The sequence below is a fragment of the Daphnia pulicaria genome, chromosome 1 (assembly GCF_021234035.1).
Source record: "Daphnia pulicaria isolate SC F1-1A chromosome 1, SC_F0-13Bv2, whole genome shotgun sequence".
Taxonomy (NCBI): Eukaryota; Metazoa; Arthropoda; class Branchiopoda; order Diplostraca; family Daphniidae; genus Daphnia; species Daphnia pulicaria.
The window spans coordinates 7,686,713-7,711,433 of NC_060913.1; the positions used below are offsets into that span (position 1 = coordinate 7,686,713).

At 44.2% G+C, this 24,721-nt stretch overlaps 3 protein-coding genes across 7 annotated transcripts; all 3 read right to left on the bottom strand.

Moving 5' to 3' along the window:
- Nucleotides 1–1,718: 1,718 nt before the first annotated feature.
- Nucleotides 1,719–2,909, bottom strand: LOC124320843 (cytochrome c oxidase assembly protein COX11, mitochondrial-like). Its single transcript, XM_046783744.1, has 5 exons — nt 2,575–2,909; nt 2,428–2,519; nt 2,299–2,362; nt 2,073–2,240; nt 1,719–2,007 (listed from the first exon to the last, which is right to left on the bottom strand). The coding sequence occupies exons 1-5, from the start codon at nt 2,848–2,850 to the stop codon at nt 1,864–1,866; spliced, it is 744 nt and encodes a 247-aa protein (XP_046639700.1). The 5' UTR covers nt 2,851–2,909; the 3' UTR covers nt 1,719–1,863.
- Nucleotides 2,910–3,703: 794 nt separating this feature from the next.
- Nucleotides 3,704–14,325, bottom strand: LOC124313525 (transducin-like enhancer protein 1). The gene is made up of 15 exons (XM_046778496.1): nt 13,379–14,325; nt 12,958–13,055; nt 12,828–12,891; nt 12,713–12,757; nt 10,779–10,841; nt 10,503–10,577; nt 9,160–9,601; nt 7,832–7,854; nt 6,365–6,484; nt 6,161–6,214; nt 5,979–6,064; nt 5,103–5,907; nt 4,733–5,017; nt 4,487–4,645; nt 3,704–4,420 (listed from the first exon to the last, which is right to left on the bottom strand). The coding sequence occupies exons 1-15, from the start codon at nt 13,454–13,456 to the stop codon at nt 4,313–4,315; spliced, it is 2,505 nt and encodes an 834-aa protein (XP_046634452.1). The 5' UTR covers nt 13,457–14,325; the 3' UTR covers nt 3,704–4,312.
- Nucleotides 14,326–17,194: 2,869 nt separating this feature from the next.
- LOC124313484 (transducin-like enhancer protein 4) lies at nt 17,195–24,588 on the bottom strand. 5 transcript variants are annotated; one of them, XM_046778447.1, is made up of 11 exons: nt 23,674–24,588; nt 23,459–23,556; nt 23,149–23,212; nt 23,042–23,086; nt 22,306–22,368; nt 22,159–22,233; nt 21,884–21,916; nt 19,317–21,029; nt 18,947–19,231; nt 18,701–18,859; nt 17,195–18,621 (listed from the first exon to the last, which is right to left on the bottom strand). In XM_046778447.1, exons 1-11 carry the CDS (start codon nt 23,704–23,706, stop codon nt 18,514–18,516), a joined length of 2,676 nt encoding a protein of 891 aa, XP_046634403.1. In that variant the 5' UTR covers nt 23,707–24,588; the 3' UTR covers nt 17,195–18,513. The 5 variants fall into 5 exon arrangements, with proteins under 5 accessions (XP_046634403.1, XP_046634410.1, XP_046634394.1 ...); XM_046778454.1 differs by having other exon boundaries at nt 21,884–21,910; nt 23,459–23,559; nt 23,674–24,582; XM_046778438.1 differs by having other exon boundaries at nt 23,459–23,559; nt 23,674–24,581.
- Between the last annotated feature and the right edge of the window lie 133 nt (nt 24,589–24,721).

Below are 24,721 nucleotides of genomic sequence, written 5' to 3' on the forward strand. Positions count from 1 at the left end.
GTATCTGCCGACCCATTTTTTTTGGTGCTCTCCTTCCATCATTTCCTCCCGCGTCTCCTCGTTCAATAAATGGACGGACCGAAAATTCTTTGGCTCCCGAGATCGTGTCATTTTGTTTGTCTTTTTCTTTATTTTTCTTTTCTTTTTTGAGATTATTTATGGATGGAGTTGTTGTCGTTCAAAGAACGGCCGCCACCGAGCGCAACTGACTGGTCAAAAGAGATCGTGATGATCGAAGACATGAGTCGTTCGTGAATCATCCCCTTGGTTCGCCATCAGCCAGGGGAAAGAAGAAGAAGAAGACGGAGGTTGGCCCCAGTGTGTTTAGTAAGCAGATAATCTAAAAGATAAAGAGAGACACCAGCGGGGAATCAATAAATTGGTCGGATCGAGGAGGAAAGGACCCCCAAAGGCAAGACAACAAGAAAGATTGATGAATTTTCATCACGCCCAGACGCACACACGCCAAGAGTGAGGGGGAATTCATGGACAACGACAAGATGTTCAATCAAGAGGCCGTGTCCTCTTGCATAGGCAAGTAGCTCGTCTCGTTTGATCTCAAATTTTTCGGAGAAATGCGGATCCTCATTAAAGAATCAATAAGAAGGAGACGAAAAAAAAAGATGAGGAGGATCTTGATGATTCATTTGTTTTTCTTTCAGTTATGTTGCCCCCCTCTATGGAATTTGTCAAGATGCTCGAGTGCAGACTCTATGGCACCAGTGTTTGATCCAGTTGATTGTCATTAGCCATGTTGGCAGTTGACATCTCGTTAGCTGCGAAATCTCAACAAAGCGCGAGAGGAATCGCTTCCATCCTCCTCTCCTCCTCCCCAGTTGCTGTTTGATCCACTGACTTCCTGACTATATCCTCCGTCTCTACACCCCTGTGAAACTTGACTAATTCAAGGGGCCAAAGTTAGTGGGAACATCGACACTAGTGCACCGGCCGACTTTAGCAAACAAACAAACGAAAAAACTTGGTAGGAGGGGTTGCACGATCGATCAAATACTAAAACTACTCCCTCTCTCTCTTTGGCACGTGTCCGAGGATAAGAAAAACCGCTTATTCTTATTCACCTTGGGCTAGTGGATCTGAATGAACCAAAATAATGCAATCATCGTTAGGGCTGTTTCGGGTCATGGTTTTTCTTCCCTTTCAAGATCCCAGACACCACCACCCTCTTTTTTCCCCCGTATAAAAGACGATCCAACACTCTTTAGTGTTGCCTCTCATGTCTCCACCAATTTCTCTGGCCCTTTATCCGTCTCAGTTTATTCTCCCCTCTCTCCCCTCTACACTGTTTGTTGTGCACTTACACATAAAAGTTATTACTATTCTATTGAGGCATTGGGACCAAGACCAAATCTCTTTACGCCTACACCACCCCACCTTATCTGGCGATCCTGCCACTTATATAATAAGATCGTTGGGAAGCACGGAGCCGGAGCGCACGACGATGCAGACACCGAGTAAGTGGTCGTCATCAACAAAAAAGTTGGGGGGTGGGAGGTTTACGTGGCCCAATCAGTGTCCGTTTGCGTGCTCATCATTCCTTACCCGGCAACTCATATATATATATTATATATATATATATTTCCCTTTTTTTGTGTCTGGCGAGAAATATGAGACAGCTTTCCCGGTCTGACTGTGGGCACAATAGAGAAGAGAAAAAATATTATCGGTGAGATATTTCATTACCATAAAAAGAGAGCCGATGATGGTTGTGGAACAAATAGATTTCAATCAAGTTACTGCACGGTACAAAGTAGATTACACTACAACCCACCAGAAATAATTCAAATGGTGTCAATTACTCAATTTTTAAACAGTTACACCGATAGAAGAAACAAAAGGAAATTTTCACTTAGCATACGCCGGTTTGACCAAAGCTGCCCCTTCTTTGGCTTCAAAGAAAGTATAAGACAACGTGATTGATTCGATATTTTCCATTCGTGGATCTTCTCCGAAATCGGGGTCGATATAGAAGAAGACTGGCATGTCGACCTTATACCACATAGGCGAATAAGTGAGTGCGTCTACTAAAATTGTGAAAAGAGAAACAGACTAACCTGTTCGTTGGGGTTAAGTCGCTGCTCCTCAAAACAGAAACATTGAATCTTGTTGAAATATTGCCCAGCTTCAAAGGGTACAACATTATAAGTGCTGACTCCATCGATGGGTTTGGAGGTTCTGTTGGTGGCAGTATAGAATGCCAAAGCTGTTTCTCCTAAGGCGACCTGTGTGAAAATTTGTTTTTGTAAAAAAATCTTTTGAAAAGGAAGATAAACCATATACTTTAAGCTCAGACTGTTGAGGCTTAAAATCCCATGTGAGGCTTGATGATGTGTCAGCATTAAACCTTGTAAATTCAAATTCTAAATCAGAAACAGTTACAAAGCTGAATTTAAAATAGAGTCAAGATACCTGACTTTTATAATCCGCTCACGGTTGGGCACTAGTTTCTCCAGACCTTCAGGATTGTGAGTAGACGATGTTGTACCTCCATAGCTGTAGGACTGAAAATGATTTAAATTACGAGCCTTGTACATAATTTACAAAAATCAACTTTACCTGGCAAAATAATCTATAAAGAGGTACTGCTGCATAACTCATACCACCAACAAGTACACCAAGAGCAACTACATAATAAACGGTCGACCGGTTTTTCTCTCCACCTTGATATCCAGTTTTATTGTTACGGTACCGGCTATTAGTGAACGATCTAACAAACCAGCTAACTTTATGCACATCTTTATTTGTAAACCATTGGGAATTAGTTGGTCGATAAAATGCAGGATTTGCTAATCTAGAAGTTAGTCTAGACGTTAAAGTTACTACTCGAATCATTACGTCATCGAGTTTAGGAAAAATGTGCAAATGTTTTTCATGCCATGTCCATAGCAGACGAAATATGAAATTTTGCCATGAACGAAGATCAAATGCCATCTAGTGGGAGTCCGATAAAGTGACAAAAGATCGTCAGATTAAATCGAAGAGATTACGGTTTTGAAAAGGTTTTTAAATTTCAAGTTATTTTAGGTTTAGTTTAAGTTTTATTCCCTTTTGATTTCTTATAGTCAAAAAGTTGATTTCGAATTTGGTTTTTTTTTCCATAAATTTTAGAATTTAATTCCAATCCTCCACCGCGCATGCCTGTTTCCCTAAACGTTTTGTCCGATTATTGTTTTGTTTTTGTTTTTTTATTTTTTGAAGAACGGTACAGTATGTCGATTATTCGTTATGTAAAGAGTTTCATATCGAAGATGATTTTAGGTTAAAAATCGGCCTCGGTCTCTATCGACACAATAATGCATTTCTTAGATCAGGCAGTCTATTTTACTGTCAGAAGTAAATATATCTCGCAAGTACTGGACTTAATCTTCAGTTTGAGAATAAAAAAAGATGGCCAACATATGGGTAACCGTCTAAATTTGAGGACATAAAAAAATTAATGATAAAACACAAAATACGAATTTCCATTAAACATTATTATTTAATTGATAAGATACAGTTTAGTAGCATGACAATAAAGTCAATTTAATTTACTCAAACAGAAATATCTCATTTTCACTCAATTGAAATTCCCCATCCACTCCAAAAAGAAAAAAACTCACCTAACATCCGAACAAAAAAAGGCAAACTAGAAAGCGACTCGCGGCTGCAAAGCAGTGTCAAACAAAAAACAAAACAATAAGACAAATGAATATTTAATCATTGTACTGAGGGGGCTAAAAATTACAATTTATAATTGTTGCGGTTCAAGACCTTCCACACACTTCCCGTCTTTTTACTGCGCACAATTAAACTTTCTCCAAGAGACACTGAGTGAAGAATGATCGAGGTATACAAGACGAAAAAAAGGCCCATAAACGGAAGGGAGGGTATAAACACACGTACGTACACTCACACACACATTATTGAGTTTAAGAGGAGAGAACACCTTTCCACGATGGGAAAAAAAAAAATAAAGAAAAACACTCACACCGAAAACAGACACGCGCGCCACACGGTGACTTGATGGATGATGGTGTTTCACAATAAAGAGTTTTTCCCTTCCCCGGCGAAGCATCCAGCCCAAATTTTCGTGGCAGCTGGAAGACTTGACCAACGATTTTGGCGTAGCGCGATTATCATAACGCGCGCGTGTCAATTTATCACGATCAGATGAAAGAAAGGAAGAACAAAGAGACAGTGAGAAATTTCGAATGATTGGTCGAGGGGAGTGTGGATAAGGGTTGGTGTGGTGTGGAGGATTATACTTCATTTCATTTTTTAATTTTTAGATTTTTTCTATAATAGGAGAAATCCCTCAGTAAATGACTTCGTAAACGGTGGCTTTTTTATCGCCAGAACCCGTCACGATGTACTTGTCGTCCGATGAAACGTCACAGCTGAGCACCGAAGATGACTCCTTCGACTGTTGAACGTAAATAACAACGTTAATACAATAAATTGCTGAATTTTGTTGCTTCAACGAGCTTACCTGGAAAATGGAGGCTCCGTAAGGAGTTCGCCAAGCGTTCAGGAGATTATCTTTACCAGTCGACACAAACCACTTGCCAGTGGCGGCGAATTTCAATGACAGGACGCACGATTCGTGCAAATGCAGTTGGTACTTGTCCGGCTTTAACGTGTGCAGCACCTAAGATGAGCGAGAAAATATGTAACAATCGGGAGTATTAGTATTGTCAAAACCTGAATCAATAAACAAATTTTCTAGTCAATTCACCTCGACAGTTGAACTCTCCAGTCCAACGGCCAGCCAGTCGCCAGCTGGACAATATCCCAAGGAAAAGATCTGAGAGGCAAAGTCGTGCTGGGCCAATTGACGGCCCTCACGAAGATCCCACGACCGGACCGTGTGGTCCAATCCTCCCGTCCACAATCGTGTCCCGTCGGCGCTCATGTCGATGCAGGAGGCGCCGTCCGTGTGACCTTGGAATTGCCTCACCAGCGTCTGATTGTGCAAATCCCACACGGCAATGTTTCCGTCTGAACAGCAGCTGAAGCAAACCTGTGAATATAAACAAACCGCCGACGCATTCGATTAATTTCACATCACACAAAAATGGGAATTTTTCATTTTATTCTTTTTATACTTTGCTGTCGGGGCTGATGGCCAGCGCGTAGCAGGCCGGCGCTGATGATGTCAATTCGGCCTTGATGCGAGGAGTAGGGGCTGCCAAGTCCCAAATTGACAGGGTGCTGGCCTCTCCGCCCACAATCAATGTCCTTCCGTCGGGTAACAGTTTGACGCTGCGAATGTAATTGTCCCTCTGCAAGCAGTCCAGCTGCGATACGGGGATGGGTGATTTGCTGCCATTCATACTTCCATTGGATTGTCCTCCACTGCCAAAAAATTGGCTAATGTCCCAAACTTTGACGCATCCCTTGCCACCAGTGTAAACGTATTTGGTTGGGGATGAGATAGTCACGGCACAAACGACTTCCCCGTGGGGCAAAGTGCTCAGCGGCCGAGCGGCCCGAGGAATGCCCGGTCCGACTAGAGCGTCTGGAGGAAACGGTACTGGCTGGACCACTCCATCACCACCAACATGGAAGGAGTAGGCCGGTTTACCGCCACCCTGGGACATGGAACCTAATGGTCCACGCATCTGTGGATGTGTATCGTAGGCCAACATGGGCCTTGGAGGATATCCGGCGTGCATAGGAGGTGGTCCGTAAGGTCCAGCCACTCCCGCCATATCCGGCGGTGGTCCGCCTGGTGGCATATACGGCGGATATTGTCCGAGTGGCGAAGGTTTCGGCACACCTTTTCCTCCTGGAGGGCCAGGAGGCGGAATTCCGCCCAATCCAGTCGGAGTCGCAGGCTTAGGAGCGATTCCGGCTGCTCCATTGTTCTTGTCTACATCGTGTTTTCCCTTGTTCATCATGTGTCCACCACTGCAATAATAAAAAGAAAAGGAAAATAAAACAAACACTCTTGTAAAAACAACAGCAGCAGCCAGACGCACCTGTGAGACGAGTTGTGATCCTTTTTCGATTTATCGACTCCATTCTCCCTGGGTGAATGATTGCGACTAGGAGGAGTAATAGGATCCTGTTATGGCAAGCAAACACAAGAAAGAAAAATAACGGCCATCATTAGTTACAGTCCAGGTTGCTTATGGCTAATAAACGATCAAATATCTCTTACATCTCCGCCATCATCGACCACCAAGTCCTGATCGCTCCGCTCGCCATCGCTCATCTGTAACAAATTGGGAGAGAGAGAGAAAAAAAGGATGAGAAAAAAACTTGTAACCGAGATGGCCATTGGCCGTGTAACGTGCGTGCATGTGTGTGCAGACTCTTCTTTTTCTACCCTTTGAATAAGTGAAAAAATATTTTTTATTATTACGTGTCCATCTTTGTCTTCGCGTTTGATCTTCTTCATGTCGGGCGCGTGCGGATCGCCGCTGGACATTGGCGAACGAGCGTTGCGGTATTTTTCGCGTTCAGTCGGCGAGATTGAATTCCTCTGCAAAGATTAGAAATACAAAAAAAAAACAACAACATTTTAATTCGACGTCTTTTTTAGTTCTTCAAGTGCGACAAGTCTATTTAACTTGGAGTGACAAGGAAGGAGGGAAACTACAAATTGGAATCGACAGCTAAGATGTGGACGAGGAGGGGGGGGGATTCCGCAATGCCATGGCAACCCCCAGGAAAAAAAAAGTCATTTCCTCCTCCTCCCCTTCCTCTTCACTTCCATTACAAAAGACATTGGCAGCAGCCGACGGGTTCGTTGAAGATCCACTTTCACAGTCTCTCTCGTTCGGCGTCATCTCATTAAGGAGCTCTCCCCCTCTTCCTCTCCGTCTCTCTCCCCTCGTTTCTCCACTTAAACTCCCTCGGGCTCTTTCACAAGTTTCTCCCGAACTTCAGGGGGAAAAGGGCGAACACACAAAAGCAGCCCATAATTTCCATAGACAATAAGGGCATGTGTGTGCGTCACTTTTGTTCGGGACTCGCCCATTCTCTTAGCTCCTATTTTTTTCCCCATTTCATTTTATGTGTTTTCTTTAAAGAGAGAGAAAAAAAAAGTTATAAAATATTCACAGTAGACAGTAAATCGATTAGAACGCTCCCGGAGGCGGCAAACACAGTCACTTGGTGTGTTTCTTTTTTTTATTCTTTTTGCTGCTACCGATCAGACAGAGAGTAGGAGGAGATTCCTCGCCTTTCCTAAAACGAAATAACGAGCCAAGTCGTAACTAACACTGGGAGAACAAGCCAAAAAGCAATCTCTACGCGTGTGTGAGCAAAACTCCCTTGCATCCATTCGCTGCTGCTGATGGCCGGGAGATAATTAAAAGGAAAGATAGAAAGAGGAAAAGAAATTCCGTGATCGAATGGCCGCCGCAGCTTCTGCTGTTGCAGGTTAACAGCGACAGGCAACTTGATTGGTCCTCGACAAATACAACAAAAGGGCTTCTCTTTTTTCTTACTTCTTTTGATTCCCTTTTTCGCCCACTGCTAAACAGAGTTGGTAGGGTGGGGGACAAAGAAGATGAAGGAAGACCCCCCCGAACGAAAGGCGGATGTTTCCATTCAAATGGGAAACCAATTGGATTGGAGAGAGAGATGATGGAAAACCCATGGCAACCTTATTCCGGATGGCTGAATAATAATATCCTTCCTCCCCCTTTTCTACACAACATCCCCCCTCCAACATCCACCACCCCTTGCCTCACTCCTATATGATTTTCAGATTGAATGCGTAGGAAGAGAGAAATCGATATTGAACGGTCCACACACAATTTCACGCAACTAAAAAATAGAAAAAAGGAGAAAATAAAAACACGAAAAAATAGAATCCACTTACGTGTCTCTCCTCCAGGGGAATATCTGTTTGAAAAAAAAGAGAAAAAGAAAAAGGCAATTAGTGAAAACCCTTTTTTCTCTCTCTGCAACGGTAGTTGTAGTAGTAGACAATGTTTATATATAAAACAAGACAGAAAATAAAAACAACACCGGCAGCAGCAGCAGTTGCAGCATTTCAGAAAAAAGAAAACAAACAAGACAAACACGGGAACCCATCAATGTTGAACTCCTTCCCCTCGCTCTCTCCCCCCCTAAAAAAGAAGCACCAAAACCGCTCGCACGGTGTGTTTCGACCGGCGCCGCCAATCAATCAGACCCCTCGACTTCTTTTTCTTTCTTCCTTTCAGTCTCGTTTCTTTTTTTCTTGGCTCACGCAAGCAGAGAGCCACAGCATTATGCAAATAGCTAGCGCAGACACTTTGAACACACACAGACAAGAGACGGACTGAAAAGAGGGAGGATATGTCTGACTGTTCAAAGCTTCATCCCCTTCCATTCTCACTACAACCAACAGATCGGATCGATAAGAAATGGAAAGAAAACCTCCGAAACCGCTTGAAAAGTCGTCGTCGTCTTCCAGGAGACACGATAATTCACTTTCCACGCACAACGCGCCAAGTCGTCGTAACACAAATCTCAAAGCGAAAAGGAGGAGGGGGGATGGAGGGTGCAATTAGCGTGAACGAGGGGCATGCAAGGCCGCTCACAGCTGTTTGATCGCAGCTGACACGTCTAAACTTTTTTTTTTCTTTCTCTTTCCCGACAAAAATTCTTTTACGGGAAACCGTTCATCCGTTAAGAGACCGACAAATGATTGAAAAAAAAAGGAATGAAAGAATTTAATTTGCGTTACGGAAGCCGATAGGAGGACAGGAAGAAGTGCCGAGAGAAGAGTCAATATTGGTTCGACGACTTTTTGTGTAAACACACACACACACAGGAGTCCCCCCCTTCACCACCACCCTGCCTGCCTCCCTTCGTGCCATAAAATTGTAAAGAGAAAAAAAAGTGGGGGAAGCTCTCAATAAAGTCAACAGTGCGTCATATTTATCCAGGCCCGCAGCGTGTTGCTCTTGTTGTTTGTTGGCTTTTTCGCTACGCCCCAAGAGGTCTTTCACGCTTCAAACACCAACAGATTGCGATAGTCGTGAGACTAGCGTGAGCCAGCGTGTGTCTTTAGAGAAAAAGGCTGGATATAGAAGTCTAGGTCGATAGTCCTCCTCCACCTCTCCTTATTTAAAAATAAACATTTTTGTCACGAGACAAGGGGGGCGATTGGAGAGAGAGAGAGAAGATTTTCCCGAGCTTTTTTCTTGGCGTCTTATTTACTTTGTTTGTCATCACGTTCGGCCGCGGCTTGGGCGGCTGCCGCAGCGGCAGCAGCAGCGTTGTTGCGCTCGCGTTCACGCTCTCTTTCACGTTCGCGGTGCGACTCGTGCTTGTTGCTGCCCATCGGTGGACCGTTGGGTTGCTGTTGTTGTTGTTGCAGAGGTCCACCTCCTCCTTGCGGAGGCTGTGGCATTCCGGGCGGCATTCCACCGCCGCCAGCTTGAGCTGCCGCATTGAGTAGCGAGAGAGGATGAGGAGGACCACCTGGTCCTCCAGTCGGAGGCGGTGGCAATTGGCCGGGAAGTCCCATCAATGCCGCTCCGGCAGATGTCGGTGGCATGCCCGGATGACCGCCCATGCCCAGCGGGAGGGGAGGCGGGTGACCGGCGGCAGCGGCCGCTGCAGCCGCCGCGTGCGGGAGCTGCTGGGCGTGAAGTTGCTGCTGTAAAATTGTAAAAAAGAAGAAAATAAATAAAAACCCAAAAAGAGCTATTAAGTAGCTTTCCATCTTTTTCTTTTTACAAGAGAGAAAAAGAATAAAAACTGTCGTCCATCCACGTGATGATCGATCGACTCGAGTGTGAGCAGACAACAACAAAGAAGAAAAACAACTACCGATACATGTCATTCACCAAGAGAAAAAAAAAAAAGACTCTTGGCGGGGGCTGTCGGTTGTTTGCTAACCCAACTGTTATGTTTTACAACGCCTCATCCGAGCACTCGTCGTCTTTTTTTCCCTCGGTGGAAGTCGGTTATTTAACGGGTGGATAGAGACAAAGTGAATATCATTCAACCGCATTTCTCATTTCTTTTCTTTTTGGCAAAAGAAAATGGTCGGTGGGGAATCACGAACACTCCAAAATTACTTTTTTCTTTTTTTCTTATTTTTTCTTTAACCATCGAGGGGGGAAAAAAAGACAAGAAAACAAAAGGAGAACGAGAGAGACGGGCGAGCTTAGATTGGATGGGAAAGATAATCCTGACCACCAACAACCGAAAATACGAAGAGAGGAGGGGAGAGAAGAGAGAGATCTGTCCGCTGCACGCACGAACAGATGGTGTGGAATGAAGGACGGGCGTTATGTGTAGAAAGATAAGAAAGAAAAGTCTCCCCTCTCGAAAGAGAATCACAAGAGATGAATCGATTCTGACAAGGAAAAAAAAAGGACAGTCCCTCTCACCGTTCAGCCTCGCTAATAATCGACAAAGCCGCACGGAATTCTTTTTTGAATGAAAATCTCTTTCTCTCTCCACCCCCCACACCAAAAAATGAAATAAACACAATAAGATCGAGAAGGGAGGGGGAGAGATAGATGAGGATAGATCTCCGATTATCTATTTACCCCGATAACCGCATTCAGCTCCGTCATCGTCACTTGTTTGGCTCGTTCCACGGCGCTGGCCACTTGTTGTTGATGCTGATAAAAATCAAACGACCAATCAAACTGTTATTCAATGGGCTATCAAGTGAACGAAAGTAAAAAATAATAACAACACAAAAAAAAGAAAAAGTCTCTATGTCGCTTGTTTTTTCAATTTAAAAGTTTTAAAAAGAAAAAAGAATTATTCTTTTAACACAACACGGCGGTTTCTCGACAACAACAACAACAACAACTCACCTCCTGCGATAAGAAAGGCAGCACTTGAGCGATGATGGCATTCAACCGCTTGGCGATCTCCGTCTACAAAAAAAAAACATGGGAGGAAAAAAAAAGAGAAAAAACCATTAATTCTTGAGTTGATGCCATACGAAAAGAGCAAAGGAGAAGTCTAAAAATGACCAAGGATTGTAAAACAACAAAGAAAAAGAAACAAACGCCCGTTTTTTTTTCTCTCTCTTTCTTTTTGGGAGCTTCGTTACTCAACAAACAAGGAGGGGATACACACACGCCGTGGGTGGTGTGGCAGCGTTTTTTTGTTTTAAAATGTTGAAACAACTGTCGGGGCAAGCAGCTCAGATATCCCGCAATTGTTGAGTTGAGATAAAAATCCATCATATCCTTTCAGACACTCATCCCTCCATGTTCGTGTGTAGGCAGTCGAAAGAAAAAAAGTAAAGAGAATATATAATCCTCTCGTGATTATTATTTCTTCCTCCTTTTTGTTGACTCGGTGCAAACAGAAAATAAAAAATATGAGAAAAGTCAACATGTCGAGCAATTTCACTCGACAAAGAATGAAAAGGTCTGGTTTTAAAATGAATGCGCGCCTGTGTCTACAGAGAAGCGACCCCCAACTTGTTCAAACAAAACTCTTGATGAAATAGCTTATGGGGAGGCCCCTGTAAATCCCTTAAAGTGTCAGTCGGTCCTTATCCGGCCCACACACACAACGATAACAAGCGAACGAAAAAATCACGACGACCGCATCACTACTACGCAACATGACGTAATAGCCTAAGACAACAATTTTATCTTGCCAAATAGCCAAGAGTCTGATTCTATTTAGAGCTGAAAAAAAAAACCAAATGGATGGATGACGAACAAGACGAATTGATCCGAAAAGTAACATTAGCGGATAAACTCATCCACCTGGCACGTTCACGCTCGAAATCCTTTCCTCTTTTTTTTTTATTCTTTTAAAAAGAAATAAGACGACAGCCACAGCGGAACTGATGTGTAGCTGCTTCTGTGGTTTTAGGGTCCAGTCGAGCGAGACGGAATTTGACGCACACACACCGGAATTCCCTTCTCTCCTTATCCCCTTTTACTTTTTGATGGCACCGATTAAATTTTCAGCAGACAGAGAGAGAAAGCCAAACTACAAAAGAGAACTTTTTTTTTCCTTTTAGGTTCGCAGTCTCCCCCCTTTTTCCTCTGTCCATCTGGAAATAATTCTCCGGAATGGGCGTAGTGGAAACAAGTAGAGGCTGGGCAGGAGGAAACACATCTTTCCAGCGCGCGCCTAGTCTGTACACATCTCTCTACCCTTTGGTATTGATCGTCGACATCAAAGCCAGGAGCCTCTCTCTCTCTCTCTTTCCCTCCCATTCATTTTATTTCCCCGAGTTACAACAACAAAAAATGTTAAAAGGCCAGACAAGATAATCCCCCTTCGCTTTTTCCCCCTGTTCTCTTTTGTACAGAAAAAAATAAATTAAATTCTAAAATAAATTCTTTTTCTTCCCTTTTACACGAAAAAAAAAAAAGATCCCTGCGGTCTATACGTTGTGTGGTTTCTCCCGCAACTAATCATCCATCTTATATCCATGTCCCGCCTTCAATAAAAAAAAGCAAGAAAAAATACCAACGTAAAGAAGAAAAAAAAACAACTAAAATAAATAAATAAATAAAACTCCCGCGGCCAAAAGAAGAAGAAAAAAAAAAGGATATCCCATTGGGTCTTGTAAACAAGACCTCCATAAGTCGCTTGTGGGAACCGAAAGGAAGGGATGGACTCGTTTTTTCTGAGGTGGAAATAGACAACAGGTAAACCACAAGACGTTTCGTGCTCGAGTGGTTTCTTCTCCTCTTTTAGTTATTTCTTTTTATCGCGTCTTTCTATTTCCATTCGCCGGAATAAAATCAAAGCCGAGAAAGAATTTCATCTTTACCTGTTTGTGCATCTCGACGTTGAGTCCGTACGACATCTCGTAATACTAAACAAATGAAAACACAATTTAATAAGCAACTACTACTTGATAATAATAATTATGGGGATCAATTTACCATGACATAGTGTCGTTGGATTTCAATCTTCTCCGATGCCAGTTTCTCACATTCCAACTTGAGGCTATAAAATAATAATAGGGAATTAATTTCCAATAAAGAAAAAATGGCGGCACGATGACAAACTCACTTGTGATATTGAGCCTGGAGGAATGAAAATTCTTCTTTGATCCGGTCGCACGACTCGTTGATGGTAAACTTGAAAGGCTGACCGGGTTGAGGTGGACCCTATACAACACATGAAAAAGAAAACGAGAAACGCACGTTCAGTTCCTTCCAATCACATGTCATGTTTGAATAAAAGAAAAAAGAAGTAAAACCCCCAACGGGATCGTGTCTTTTGCTTAATGAGGTTGCAAGGTCAACGTGTTCACCCGGCCTTGAGCGGGATTTCGTGCACGCCGACACATTGCACATTTCTCACGCCAAGGCGACACACACACACGCCGATTGCCAAAACATACGTTTCTTTTCTCTCTTTCTCAACAACAATACAAAAGAAGAAGAAAAAAGTAAATAATAAAATCGTTAAAAAAAGGAATGGTCTTAACCGGTAGAGCGGGACTGACGGGATGTCGGGCAGCGGCGGCAGCAGCAGCTGCAGCGGCTGGATTCATGGCCGAATACATCCCTCCTCCTCGATGATTTGAATTCGACGAGTGATTCAGTTTCAAAATCGATGAGACAAGTTTTCGAGGGTTTTATAAACTTTTCGTCTTTTTTTCCCACTTGGAAAAAATGGTTGGCCGAACACACACTGGACGCGATCGATGTCAGAGCAAAAGTAAATGGCGTAGTTGCATGAAGATTAGATGTTTCAACTATAGCATTTTAAACCACCACGCCGTTTCCAAAAAACTTTTTTGTTCACTTTTTTTCAAGATGGCAAATTCCACGCCGCCATTGTAAAAAGAAAAAAAGAGGGGGGAGGAAAAAGGAGAGGGGGGGGATACTGGGGCTTCCTTTCCGCCACCACTCCACACGCACACACACACACACACGGGGGCATACACTGGGTATATATTATACACACTCACACACACACACTAGACACACAAAGACGCTGTCCCAAAGAAGCTCTTAATCCTCACGAGTTTTTTTTTTAGTTTTAGTTTTATTTTTCCGTTGGTGCGTGTGTGTGTCTGGCTGGTGGTGTGTCTAGGCCTCGGAACAAAATGGCAGCCGTTGAGGAAGATGATGGCGAAAAGTAAAAAGACGTTTTTCACATGACAACTGCGCAGGAAAAGAAACACACTCACGAAAACTTGAAATTTCTCGAAATGTCGGCACACACGATGGGGGGTGGCAGAAAGAAGAAAAATTTTTCAAAGGAAAAATGGTTGGCCCAAAATGAAAAAAAAATAGTTCTAACAAACACGAGGAACGTGAAAAATGAGCGTCTCTCCTCGAGCTCGCGTCAGGAACCACTGGGGAAGCGCGCGCTCTCCAAGGCAGAAGGTGGGGGAAGGTTAAAAAGAAAAGATGGCGACTTGGCAACGTGGCGTTGTCAGTCGGCGAGCCTACATTTTTCCCCCCTTCTCTCTCTGTCTGGCTGGCTGGCTATATATTTAATGGCACGGTGTGCCTGCCTAGCCAAAGCTCACAGACTGGTAGCGCCACTCGGACGTCTGTGAAAAAATGAAAATTCCATTTCATATTTCAATTATAACCTAACGATATAAAAGGTGTACTAAAAAAGAAAGAAAAAAGAAGAACGAAACATGTTTTTTCTTTCAAAAGAGGGGGAGAAAAAAACATGTTTTCAGCATTTAGAAAATCTTGTTCTTTTTCTTTTTTATGTTTTCTTCTAAAACATCGTGATCAAGCGGGAAAGAAGGGGGGGGGAGAGAGAAAAAGTGGGCGGACGGGTTGTTGTTGTTGTTCGTCACGGTGTCCAACAACAAGAGTGGTGGTGGGTGGTTGGGAGGGAAAAAGAAGGAGGGTATATAGTCAGGGCTCCTCAAACAAACAACCGAACAAAACTGCTGCTGCCGCCTGGGCGAACCGACCGACGACGCCACGACCGACAGCACCAAACCCAACAGCAGCAGCCAGCAACCATCACGTGAGAAAGATGAATCGATAGAGTAAGTAAAAACGAGTCGTGTATACGTGCTGGTAGGGAGGGGGGTGATGTGTCGCATCGGGAAAAAAAAGAAATAAAAGTTTTTTGTTTCTTTTTGGGGGCGTCTGCACAGGTGGCGCCGCCGCTAAAAAATGTTTTTTCTCTTCAGTTGTCAGTTGATTTTTTCTTAATGTGGGTGGTATTTCTTTTTTAAAGAAATATATATAAACGGCTTTTTTTCTTCAATATATTATGCACATGTAATATATAACACGAGAGACCTTGAAAGAAAAAAGATGCTGTGGGAGGATTCGAATATCCTTTTGGGAATGACAAGAAAGAGCCCTGCGGCCACGGTTTGATGTTGTTGTAATAGGTAGCCTTCCCTGGTTGTTGGTGTTGTACAACAGCCTCCCGGAACACACATTGTATTTGGTTAGACGCTGAAATAAGAACGAGACGTTTCCGACACCCAAACGTATACACGTCGTCGGAATGTAACAAAATCATCGACCCCCACCCATCTCTTCTTACACACACACACATTCCCCATGACGTCATAGATCATCCCAAAAAGATTTTTTGAGAGAAAGTTCCAAAAAATTATTTTTCCCCCCTCTCTCGTAAAAATAAAAACTTGAACAACAATTCTCTCCCCCCTCGAAGAAGAAAAAAGTTTTGTGTTGGATGACCCTTGAACCCTCCATATCTTCTCTCCCCCCTTTCTAACTAGTAGAGGGGCATCAAGTTACCTTTTTATTTTTCTTGTGTTGTATAGTCGAGGGGGTTCATTCACACATTCCAGGGTTTTTCTTTCTGGAAATGAAGAGGGGAGAGGATCAACGGCCATTTTTGACCCCAGGTATAAATACAACCTTCTTCTCTCCCCCCTCGTGTGTTCCACAAGAAGATCAATATGGAAGAGAGGAGGGGTGGCATGATAAAAAGTTATGACTTTTTGAGAGTTTTTTTTTTCTTGTGGGGCTGGTCAATTTGTTAATAGGTCGTGGGGGTGGAAACCGGAGGTCAAAGAAAGAAAAAACCTTTTTTCTTGGTATCGATGCAATTAGACATGAATATAAAAGAAACGACCGATTGTTTCTTTTTGGGGCCTCGGAGGAACCGTTGCAAATCGGTGGCGCACTGCAGACACGGGGATATACCTGGTATTGTATTAATTTTTTATTTGAGAAGAAAAAAAGAATAGATTCTTGTCTCTATGCGTGTGTGTGTGTGGAGGCGACAATAAGGGGGGGGGGAGACCTTTTTCCGGAGGGAGGATTTTCTTCAGGAGCCCCACACCACCACAGAAATGCTCTTTTATTCGTCGCCTCATCATCCGTAAAAATATCATCATATGAAAAGAAAATAACTTTTCATGGGGGAGTTGGATCGAATTTCGGTATTTCTGATAAATGAGCTTTATCTCTATTGCACGCACGCACAAAGTTCACGAATCGCAATTTTCAATTTGATCGGTTTGAACGGAACGGTGCGTGCGCGAAAGAATAAAATGGCGGGACAAAAATTTAGTTGGGCGAGTAATTGTTTTCTGTCAATTTTTCCAGTTCAATTACAGCACACGAGGGGAGGGGGGGATGAGAAGCTTTGGGGTGGAGAGACAGACACACACACACAAATCCACTCGAGCGTTGACAAACACTTTGGGTATATTCCCCCCTCTCCTGTTCCTCCGACACATGCGCGCTTAAATATAAAAGAAAATATATAATGAAACCCCCCCTCCTTCTTCCAACGGACAGGAGAGGGGGGAGGATGAAACAACCGCAACTCGACCCCTCCTTCCTTCCGCATATCCCCCCCCCCCTCCTCATCCAAATATCCATTCGCACCCTATACACATAGTACAACTACTGTAATACTTCGTTACAGCTTAGATAGTGTGTTGTTCTCTCCCCCTCTCTCCCTTACTATTGTCTGTCTGCACATCCCACCCCTTTTCTGGAGGTTGATTTGATTATCTGGTTCACTCTCTAACCCCGCTAGCTACCGAATAAGAGATGGATACATATGGAGAGAGTGTGTGTGTTAGCAGCACAGGCAGGCAGGGCCTCTTTTCTTTTCAACCGCCATTTCAGATCTTCTTTGGGGAATTCCCCGTCTAATTGGTCTTTGGGGAGCACCGCGCCATCTAACGCTAGAAATTGACACCGCCTTACAAAACTGTGTTTTTTACGCAACATTTGGTTTTCTTTTATTTGTCCTTTCTTGTTTTTTTTAAATCTTTTACTGCCATCACGTGAACCAAAAAATAATAATAATGATAAAAAATTGATTATTTAAAAAAAACACAGCGATTTTCTTTTTTTGAAAATAAAAATTGGTTGTGGTGGGTTGGTAAGGATAATTTTTCTGTGGGGGAATAAAAAAGGGATGGAAAGACGAGAAAAAAATTTGTTTTTGGGTGGAGGATTTTTTTTTGTAAGTTTTAGTTTTCTTTTTTTTTACACACGCATCATGTGTAAATTTGCATACACACGATCAAGAACAAATGGAGAAAGAGATAGTTGAAAAGAAGAAAAATAAAATTAACCACAAGAAAAATAATTACTAAAAAAGAAGAAATTCAATTCAAAAGAGACAAAATCATTCAACACATAATTTCTTTCTTATCTTCTTCTTCTGGCTGAGGGTGGGATTAAGTGTCGTCGACATGTCTTTTGAATCAAATAGAAATCTGAAAAATCTGTTTACAAAATGCCTCTGGCGGGGGGGATTTAAAACAAATTTACTAAACCGAGAGGGGGAAAAAAGGGAAGTTGTACAACGAGTCCTAAAATAAAACAATTGAAATCATTCAAGAAGGAAAAACAAAACAAAAACACATACACAAGAGAGAGAGATAGATAGTAGAGAGAGAGTGAATCCTCCGATTCGCACTGATACTCCATTACACACAGCTGCACACACAGACGGCGTGGATCAGACAAGACACGAGAACAAAACAAAAATAAAAAGATGAAAGGGAAAACATTTTGAAGGATGAAATTGGGAAAAGAAAAATCGTGGGAGTCTTTGAGGTACATAAGAATGAAAAATAGAGACGAGGATTTTTTTCTGTTTTTTTTTCACTCTTGATCAGCTGCGAGACTTTTTTCTTCTTCTTTTATGTTGTTAGCTCCTTTTTTCCTTTCCTGGGACTGCCAAGAAACTTTTCTTCTTCTTTTATTAGGGGGAAAGCACATGGATTGCTGATTCCCAGCACTTTGATTCGGCCAGCATTTCATATTCGAGTGGCCTAGTTCGTCGTTCAAGAACGGGGACAATAACGAGCTATCGAAATCATAGAAAGGATCGTTTTTCACTGCGACGAATACACACACACACACACGTATAAAGGGTATTATAAAGAATTCCGGTGGGGTCCACCTGACGGGGGAGGCTCTCTCTCATTCAATATTTAGTTCAAAAGTCGACACAGAAAGTTTTCTGTATATATACGTATATATATATATGTATGTATGACGGAGGGCTGAAATTGTCTTCTTCCTTCGAACAAATTTGGATAACTGAGAAAAGAAAAATAATGGCGCTCAATCTCTTTTCAACATCTTCTCTTGTCTCATTGTTCTCTTGAAAATACGCTTGGTCAAAGATTCCCTAATAGATAACTTCGTAGACGGTGGCCTTCTTGTCGCCAGAGCCCGTCACAATGTACTTGTCATCCGAAGAAATGTCACAACTCAACACCGAAGACGACTCCTTCGACTGTGGGGAATTAAAGGATCAAATGCATTACTATACGTAGGAATGTTTTTGTACAAAAGGGAATAAGCGGGGGGCTTACCTGGAAAATGGAGGCTCCGTAAGGAGTTCGCCAAGCGTTCAGGAGATTATCTTTACCAGTCGACACAAACCACTTGCCAGTGGCGGCGAATTTCAATGACAGGACGCACGATTCGTGCAAATGCAGTTGGTACTTGTCCGGCTTTAACGTGTGTAGCACCTGAGATAAGCGAGAAAATATGTAACAATCGGGAGTATTAGTATTGTCAAATCCTGAATCAATAAACAAATTTTCTAGTCAATTCACCTCGACAGTTGAACTCTCCAGTCCAACGGCCAGCCAGTCGCCAGCTGGACAATATCCCAAGGAAAAGATCTGAGAGGCAAAGTCGTGCTGGGCCAATTGGCGGCCCTCACGAAGATCCCACGACCGGACCGTGTGGTCCAATCCTCCCGTCCACAATCGTGTCCCGTCTGCGCTCATGTCGATGCAGGAGGCGCCGTCCGTGTGACCTTGGAATTGCCTCACCAGCGTCTGATTGTGCAAATCCCACACGGCAATGTTTCCGTCTGAACAGCAGCTGAAGCAAACCTGTGAATATAAACAAACCGCCGACGCATTCGATTAATTTCACATCACACAAAAATGGGAATTTTTCATTTTATTCTTTTTATACTTTGCTGTCGGGGCTGATGGCCAACGCGTAGCAGGCCGGCGCTGATGATGTCAATTCGGCCTTGATGCGAGGAGTAGGAGCTGCCAAGTCCCAAATTGACAGGGTGCTGGCCTCTCCGCCCACAATCAATGTCCTTCCGTCGGGTAACAGTTTGACGCTGCGAATGTAATTGTCCCTCTGCAAGCAGTCCAGCTGCGATACGGGGATGGGGTTTTTACTGCTGCTATTGCTACTTCCTCCGCTACCGAAAAATTGGCTGATGTCCCAAACTTTGACACATCCTTTGCCACCAGTGTAAACGTATTTGGTAGGGGATGAGATGGTCACGGCACAAACGACTTCCCCATGGGGTAAAGTGCTCAGCGGCCGAGCGGCCCGAGGAATGCCCGGTCCGACTAGAGCGTCAGGAGGAAACGGTACAGGCTGGACCACTCCATCACCACCAACATGGAAAGAGTAGGCCGGTTTCCCACCGGGTAACGAGCCAAGGCCGTTTGAGTTTAATGCAGCACCTCTAGACTGAGAATGGGCGTCGAAACCGGGCGGTCGCGGGTATCCAGCGAGACTGTTATGCACCGGCATAAATCCAACGGCACCTGGTTCGGGGAGTCTCGGAATCGGTTGGCCTGGCAACCCCATTCCAGGTGGATAAGGACCGTAGGGTCCAGGAAGAGGTGGCCCACCAGCTCCAGGGCGCTGTAGCGATCCCATTAGTGGATTCGCTCCTGGCGGGAGCGCCGGAGTGGAAGAGGATGTTGGTGTTCCTCCTTTCGAGGTCGGCGTTGTCGGTTTCTCCATGTGTTCCTTAGTTTTGAGTGAAGGGGTGGAGCGTGCGGATGACGATCCTGAATGAGAAGGAGGTCGTTCAGCTCTCTCCAGTTTGGATCCACCGACCAGTCCCATGCCGACCAGTCCGTGTCCGTTGCCTCCTCGATCTCCGTTTTCTCTGAGGTCAACTCCGCCGCCTCTGTGCTCGCCATTGGCTAAAGGTGAATTGGGATCCTCATTGGCCACATCCACCACTAGATCAGGATCGCTCTTTTCTCCATCGCTGTCGGCCGCTCGTTGCTCGTCCTTGCGCCGTTTCGATTCCAAATCGCTGATGAACGCGCCGGGCGAGCGAGTCCTCAGGTGTTTGTGTTCCAGCCTCTCGGCGGCCTGGATAGAGGAGGAGGAGGGAGAGGCGCCCACTCGATCCCGGTGTCTTTCCTCGTTGCTCACTTTCACATGCTCCTCTCTGTGGTCTCTCTCGCGATCCCTTTCTCGCTCTCTTTCACGCTCACGATCACGTTCTCTCTCCCGCTCGCGATCACGATCCCGCTCCATTCTCTCCCGCTCCCTGTCTCGTTCTCTGTGTTCTCGATCACCACGGCTGCCGGAAGAAGGAGCCGATGTCGATGGAGGGCCGGTTGGAGTGCCCGGAACACCACCACCACCAATTCCTCCGGCTCCGCCCATTTCGGCTGCTTTGAGTAGCGGATGCAATCCACCCAGAGCTCCTAATCCTGCAGCCGCTGCACCACCGGCTCCTGGGGGTCCTCCTAGACCCCCAGGAGGCCCGCCGCCGCCTCCTCCTCCGCCGGCCAGCGCTCCAAATGTCAACAATCCCCCAGCCACTCCAGGTGGCAATCCTGGCAATCCAGCTAATCCTGGGTGTCCGGCTCCTAGCGGTAGTCCTGCTCCGTGAGGAAGCTGTTGTGCGTGCATCTGTTGCTATTCGACGGAAATATATACAGACACATATAAGAATCAATCGATTAATAATAACCAAATACTCATCAGGATTTCATAACGAAGACAGACAAACAACCAGCGCTCGAGTATCTACAGGCAAAAGAGATCCATCAAGACGACGACGAGGGAAAAGAAAAAAGGGAACGCGACAAGCAAAAGGAACACAACACAAACACAAGACACAAAGGGCGTGACGGATTCCCCCTCCCTTCATATCCCCCAAAGGACGACGACGACGATGAAGAGAAAACAAGGAGAGATATCCTCACACACACACCAAGCCGGACATGGCTGGACTGTGGTACGAACAAATAAGAAAAAAATAAGTAAGAACTAGGGGGGGAACGAATAAAGGACGTGAGGGATGAGATTAATGACGACGAGTGACAACTCGGACACTGAAAAATCAATGCAAGGAACGCAAACAACAACGTAAATAATTCATTCGGGTGGGCAAGCCAAGCAGCAACAACAACACACTCCTTGCTCTCTCTGTGTGTGTGTGTCAGAGATACGTTCTTCTACAACAACCATTCCGGGTCTTTGGAATCACAACAAGAAATATCCGTGCGGGACATTGGAAAATCGATTCGTAGAAAGAAAAAACGAGAAAAATAAATTCGATCGTTTGTGTCAACAACACAACAGGGCGGCAAAGAAACAAGGAGCCGAAAAAATAAAACCTATTTTTGGACGCAACACACACAAAACACACTCGACATGCACGCGATAATAGTTTTGGACGATCAAGTCACAAAAATGCAATTTCAAAAAAACAAATTTTTGTTTTTTAAAAAAGAGAGAGAGATGATTTTGTTATTTTTTTTACTAACCAGCAGCTGCTGCAGGCCGGCCTGCTGCTGTTGCTGCGCATTGTGTATGTGTGTCAATACCCCCAGAGTGAGTGAGAGAATAGCAAAAAGGAAATAAAAAAGAGACGAGAGAAAAAGAAAAAACGAGAGAATCAAATACCCGGGAATAGCATATAAGGGAGCAAAAATAAAATTATTTAAGCCTAACTTCTATCGGCTTGAATGAATCGTGTTATATATTATTCATTGAAATAAATGTCATAAAATTTAGTGGTAATTGTTTGTGGATATTTTACCCCGATAATGGCGTTCAATTCCGTCATCGTCACTTGTTTCGCCCTTTCAACAGCTGTGGCCACTTGCTGTTGATGCTGGAATAATAATAAAATGTCGGGAATAAGCAAACAATCCTGAATCATTTGTGTTTTTTCAAAAAAACATACCTCTGCCGAAAGAAAGGGCAAAACTTGGGCTATGATGGCGTTAAGCCTCTTGGCAATCTCCGTCTGAAAAAAAAGAAAGAAGAAAAAAGATTCAATCAAGGCGGGCATGAAGCCTCAATAACGCAAACAAATGGATAAACACGGCGAGCTCGTCGGGAGTACAAAAAGGCGCCAGCCATCTGCGGGAGAGAGCGCACAAAATGGGTAGGAGGAGGCAAACAACTTGGCGGATGATACACTTGGGCGAGATGAGAAGAGGAGGAAGTAGGTGGGGGGTGGCAGCTGGAGGGTGACGGGGTGGAATGACAACAATCAGAACCTGTGCTGGGTGGATGGGGTGGATGGGGGGAGGGAGAGCAATCCAATAGAAAGCAGTGAGCCTTCAATAAGCGATCCATCTCGACGAGTTAAAGGCAAGGAGAATACAAGAGCGACGCTGGAGGAAGGGTAGGCGGCGTCGGCGTCGGCAAGGAGGGGAAAAATCAATGCAGCATCATTCCCCCTCCTCCTCCCTTTTCTTTAGCCATTCTCAACTGGCAACCCGCAAGCGACACCCGACATGGATCCACCTCCTCCTCTCCTTTTGCGCGTGCAGGTCACATCTGACACGCGACGGTGTTACAATCACGACGACGACGACGACGCCGCCGCCGCACCTCCTTCTCTTCCGCACAACACGAAAAAGCTGTTTTCCTTTTCTTTTATATTATATAGCAGCACGGAAGGGGTTTCTTACCTGTTTGTGCATCTCGACGTTGAGGCCATAAGACATTTCATAGTACTGTCAAAAAATGGAGGAATTAGAAAAATAGAATAAAATTTCGTCGAATATGCAAATGTTACCATGACGTAGTGACGCTGCATTTCCGTCTTTTCAGAGGCCAATTTCTCGCACTCGAGTTTGAGACTGTGGAAAAACAAATAAAATAAAAAGCGATTGCTAATTAAATACAAGGCATACGACGTGATAAATGAAACCCTGTTAAATCTTTCTCTTTCACGTTGATTAAATTTCTCTTTAACTTCCGGGGGGGGGAAGAAGATTTATTTTTTTTTAGAAAGGAAGGAAGTTAATCAAGTGAAGGGAATTCGATTTTCCTAGGCCGGGGGAAATAAAGAAAAGAAAGATGGCTGTAGTAGAAAAGAGACTTGCCTGTGATACTGAGCTTGGAGGAAATTGAATTCCTCTTTGATGCGATCACACGTGTCGGACACGGTGAATTTCAGCTGACCCGGCGGTGGCGGCGGACCCTGCTATATATATACAACAAGAGAGCAATGTACATAATAAAAATCGATATCACAATCAAGAAATAACAATAATCCCCCCCCAAAAAAAAATATGGGAAGGGAGAAACGTCTCAGTACCGCCGAGGGATGCCGCGCTGGTGCCGGATACATTTTCTTCTTTTTGCTGCCCAACTTGACGGTTTAAAAATAACTTTTTTCGTCAAAAACAACAACAAGATGAAAAATTCTTTTCTCCCGAAACAAAAATGCAAGCCGTTTCTTCGGCTTGTGGCGTGAACGAACGTAATTGGTCGACACTTTTCAAGAGAAGAGGCGGATCATTGGCAGGTCAGGTTAATCGGTTTTAGGGTTTTTGTTGGATGACGAAATTTGTCCTCACAACTTCACCCCCCGCCGAACTCGCCGTGTTGATGGGCAACAATCACGAGACAACGAACGTTTCTCTCGGCTCATGTCCGCGTGCACTACACACACACACACACACCAAACAATTCCCAACACACACACACACAGAGATATCGAGACTTTTGGGCAATCAACTTTTGAAGTAGAACATTTAGTCAAATATTCTTGGTCGAAATCGTAAGAAAAAGTATGTGAGACCGGATGGATGAATCTTTGAGGCTCGTTGTAACTCTGCTGCTGCCACTGTGTGTGTGTGTGTTTTCTGGCCTCAAAGCTTTTGGAATAAGTCAAAACGAATAATCAACTGTTTCGACTAAACTGAGTAGATTGATGTTGCACACCTGGAGAAAGGACACGAAATCAACTGGGCGTCTCTTTTTTCCACTAATTCGGCAGCCGAGAACGATCGTTTTAAACGGAGCGTAGAGGGACGCAGCCTATACCAAAACTACACATCACCGCCATGTTGGGTTTTTTTTTGTCAGGCGGACCTTTCGCCACACACACCAGACGGCGTCGTTCCCCACCTCTTTTCCTTGTGGTATATATCTACCGAGAGGGGGGGAAATGGCTAGGGGTTGGGTTAGGGAATCATCGGATGATTCGAGCTGCACCGACACCAAGCGCTTTAAACAAAGGGAAAAAAAATATATATAAAAATCACCCATTCAGTGGGTGACTACCAAGTCACCTAGCGCTCAATTTCACAACTATTATTCAATGGATCGATATTATACAGATTTATTGGGTTTTATAGTTC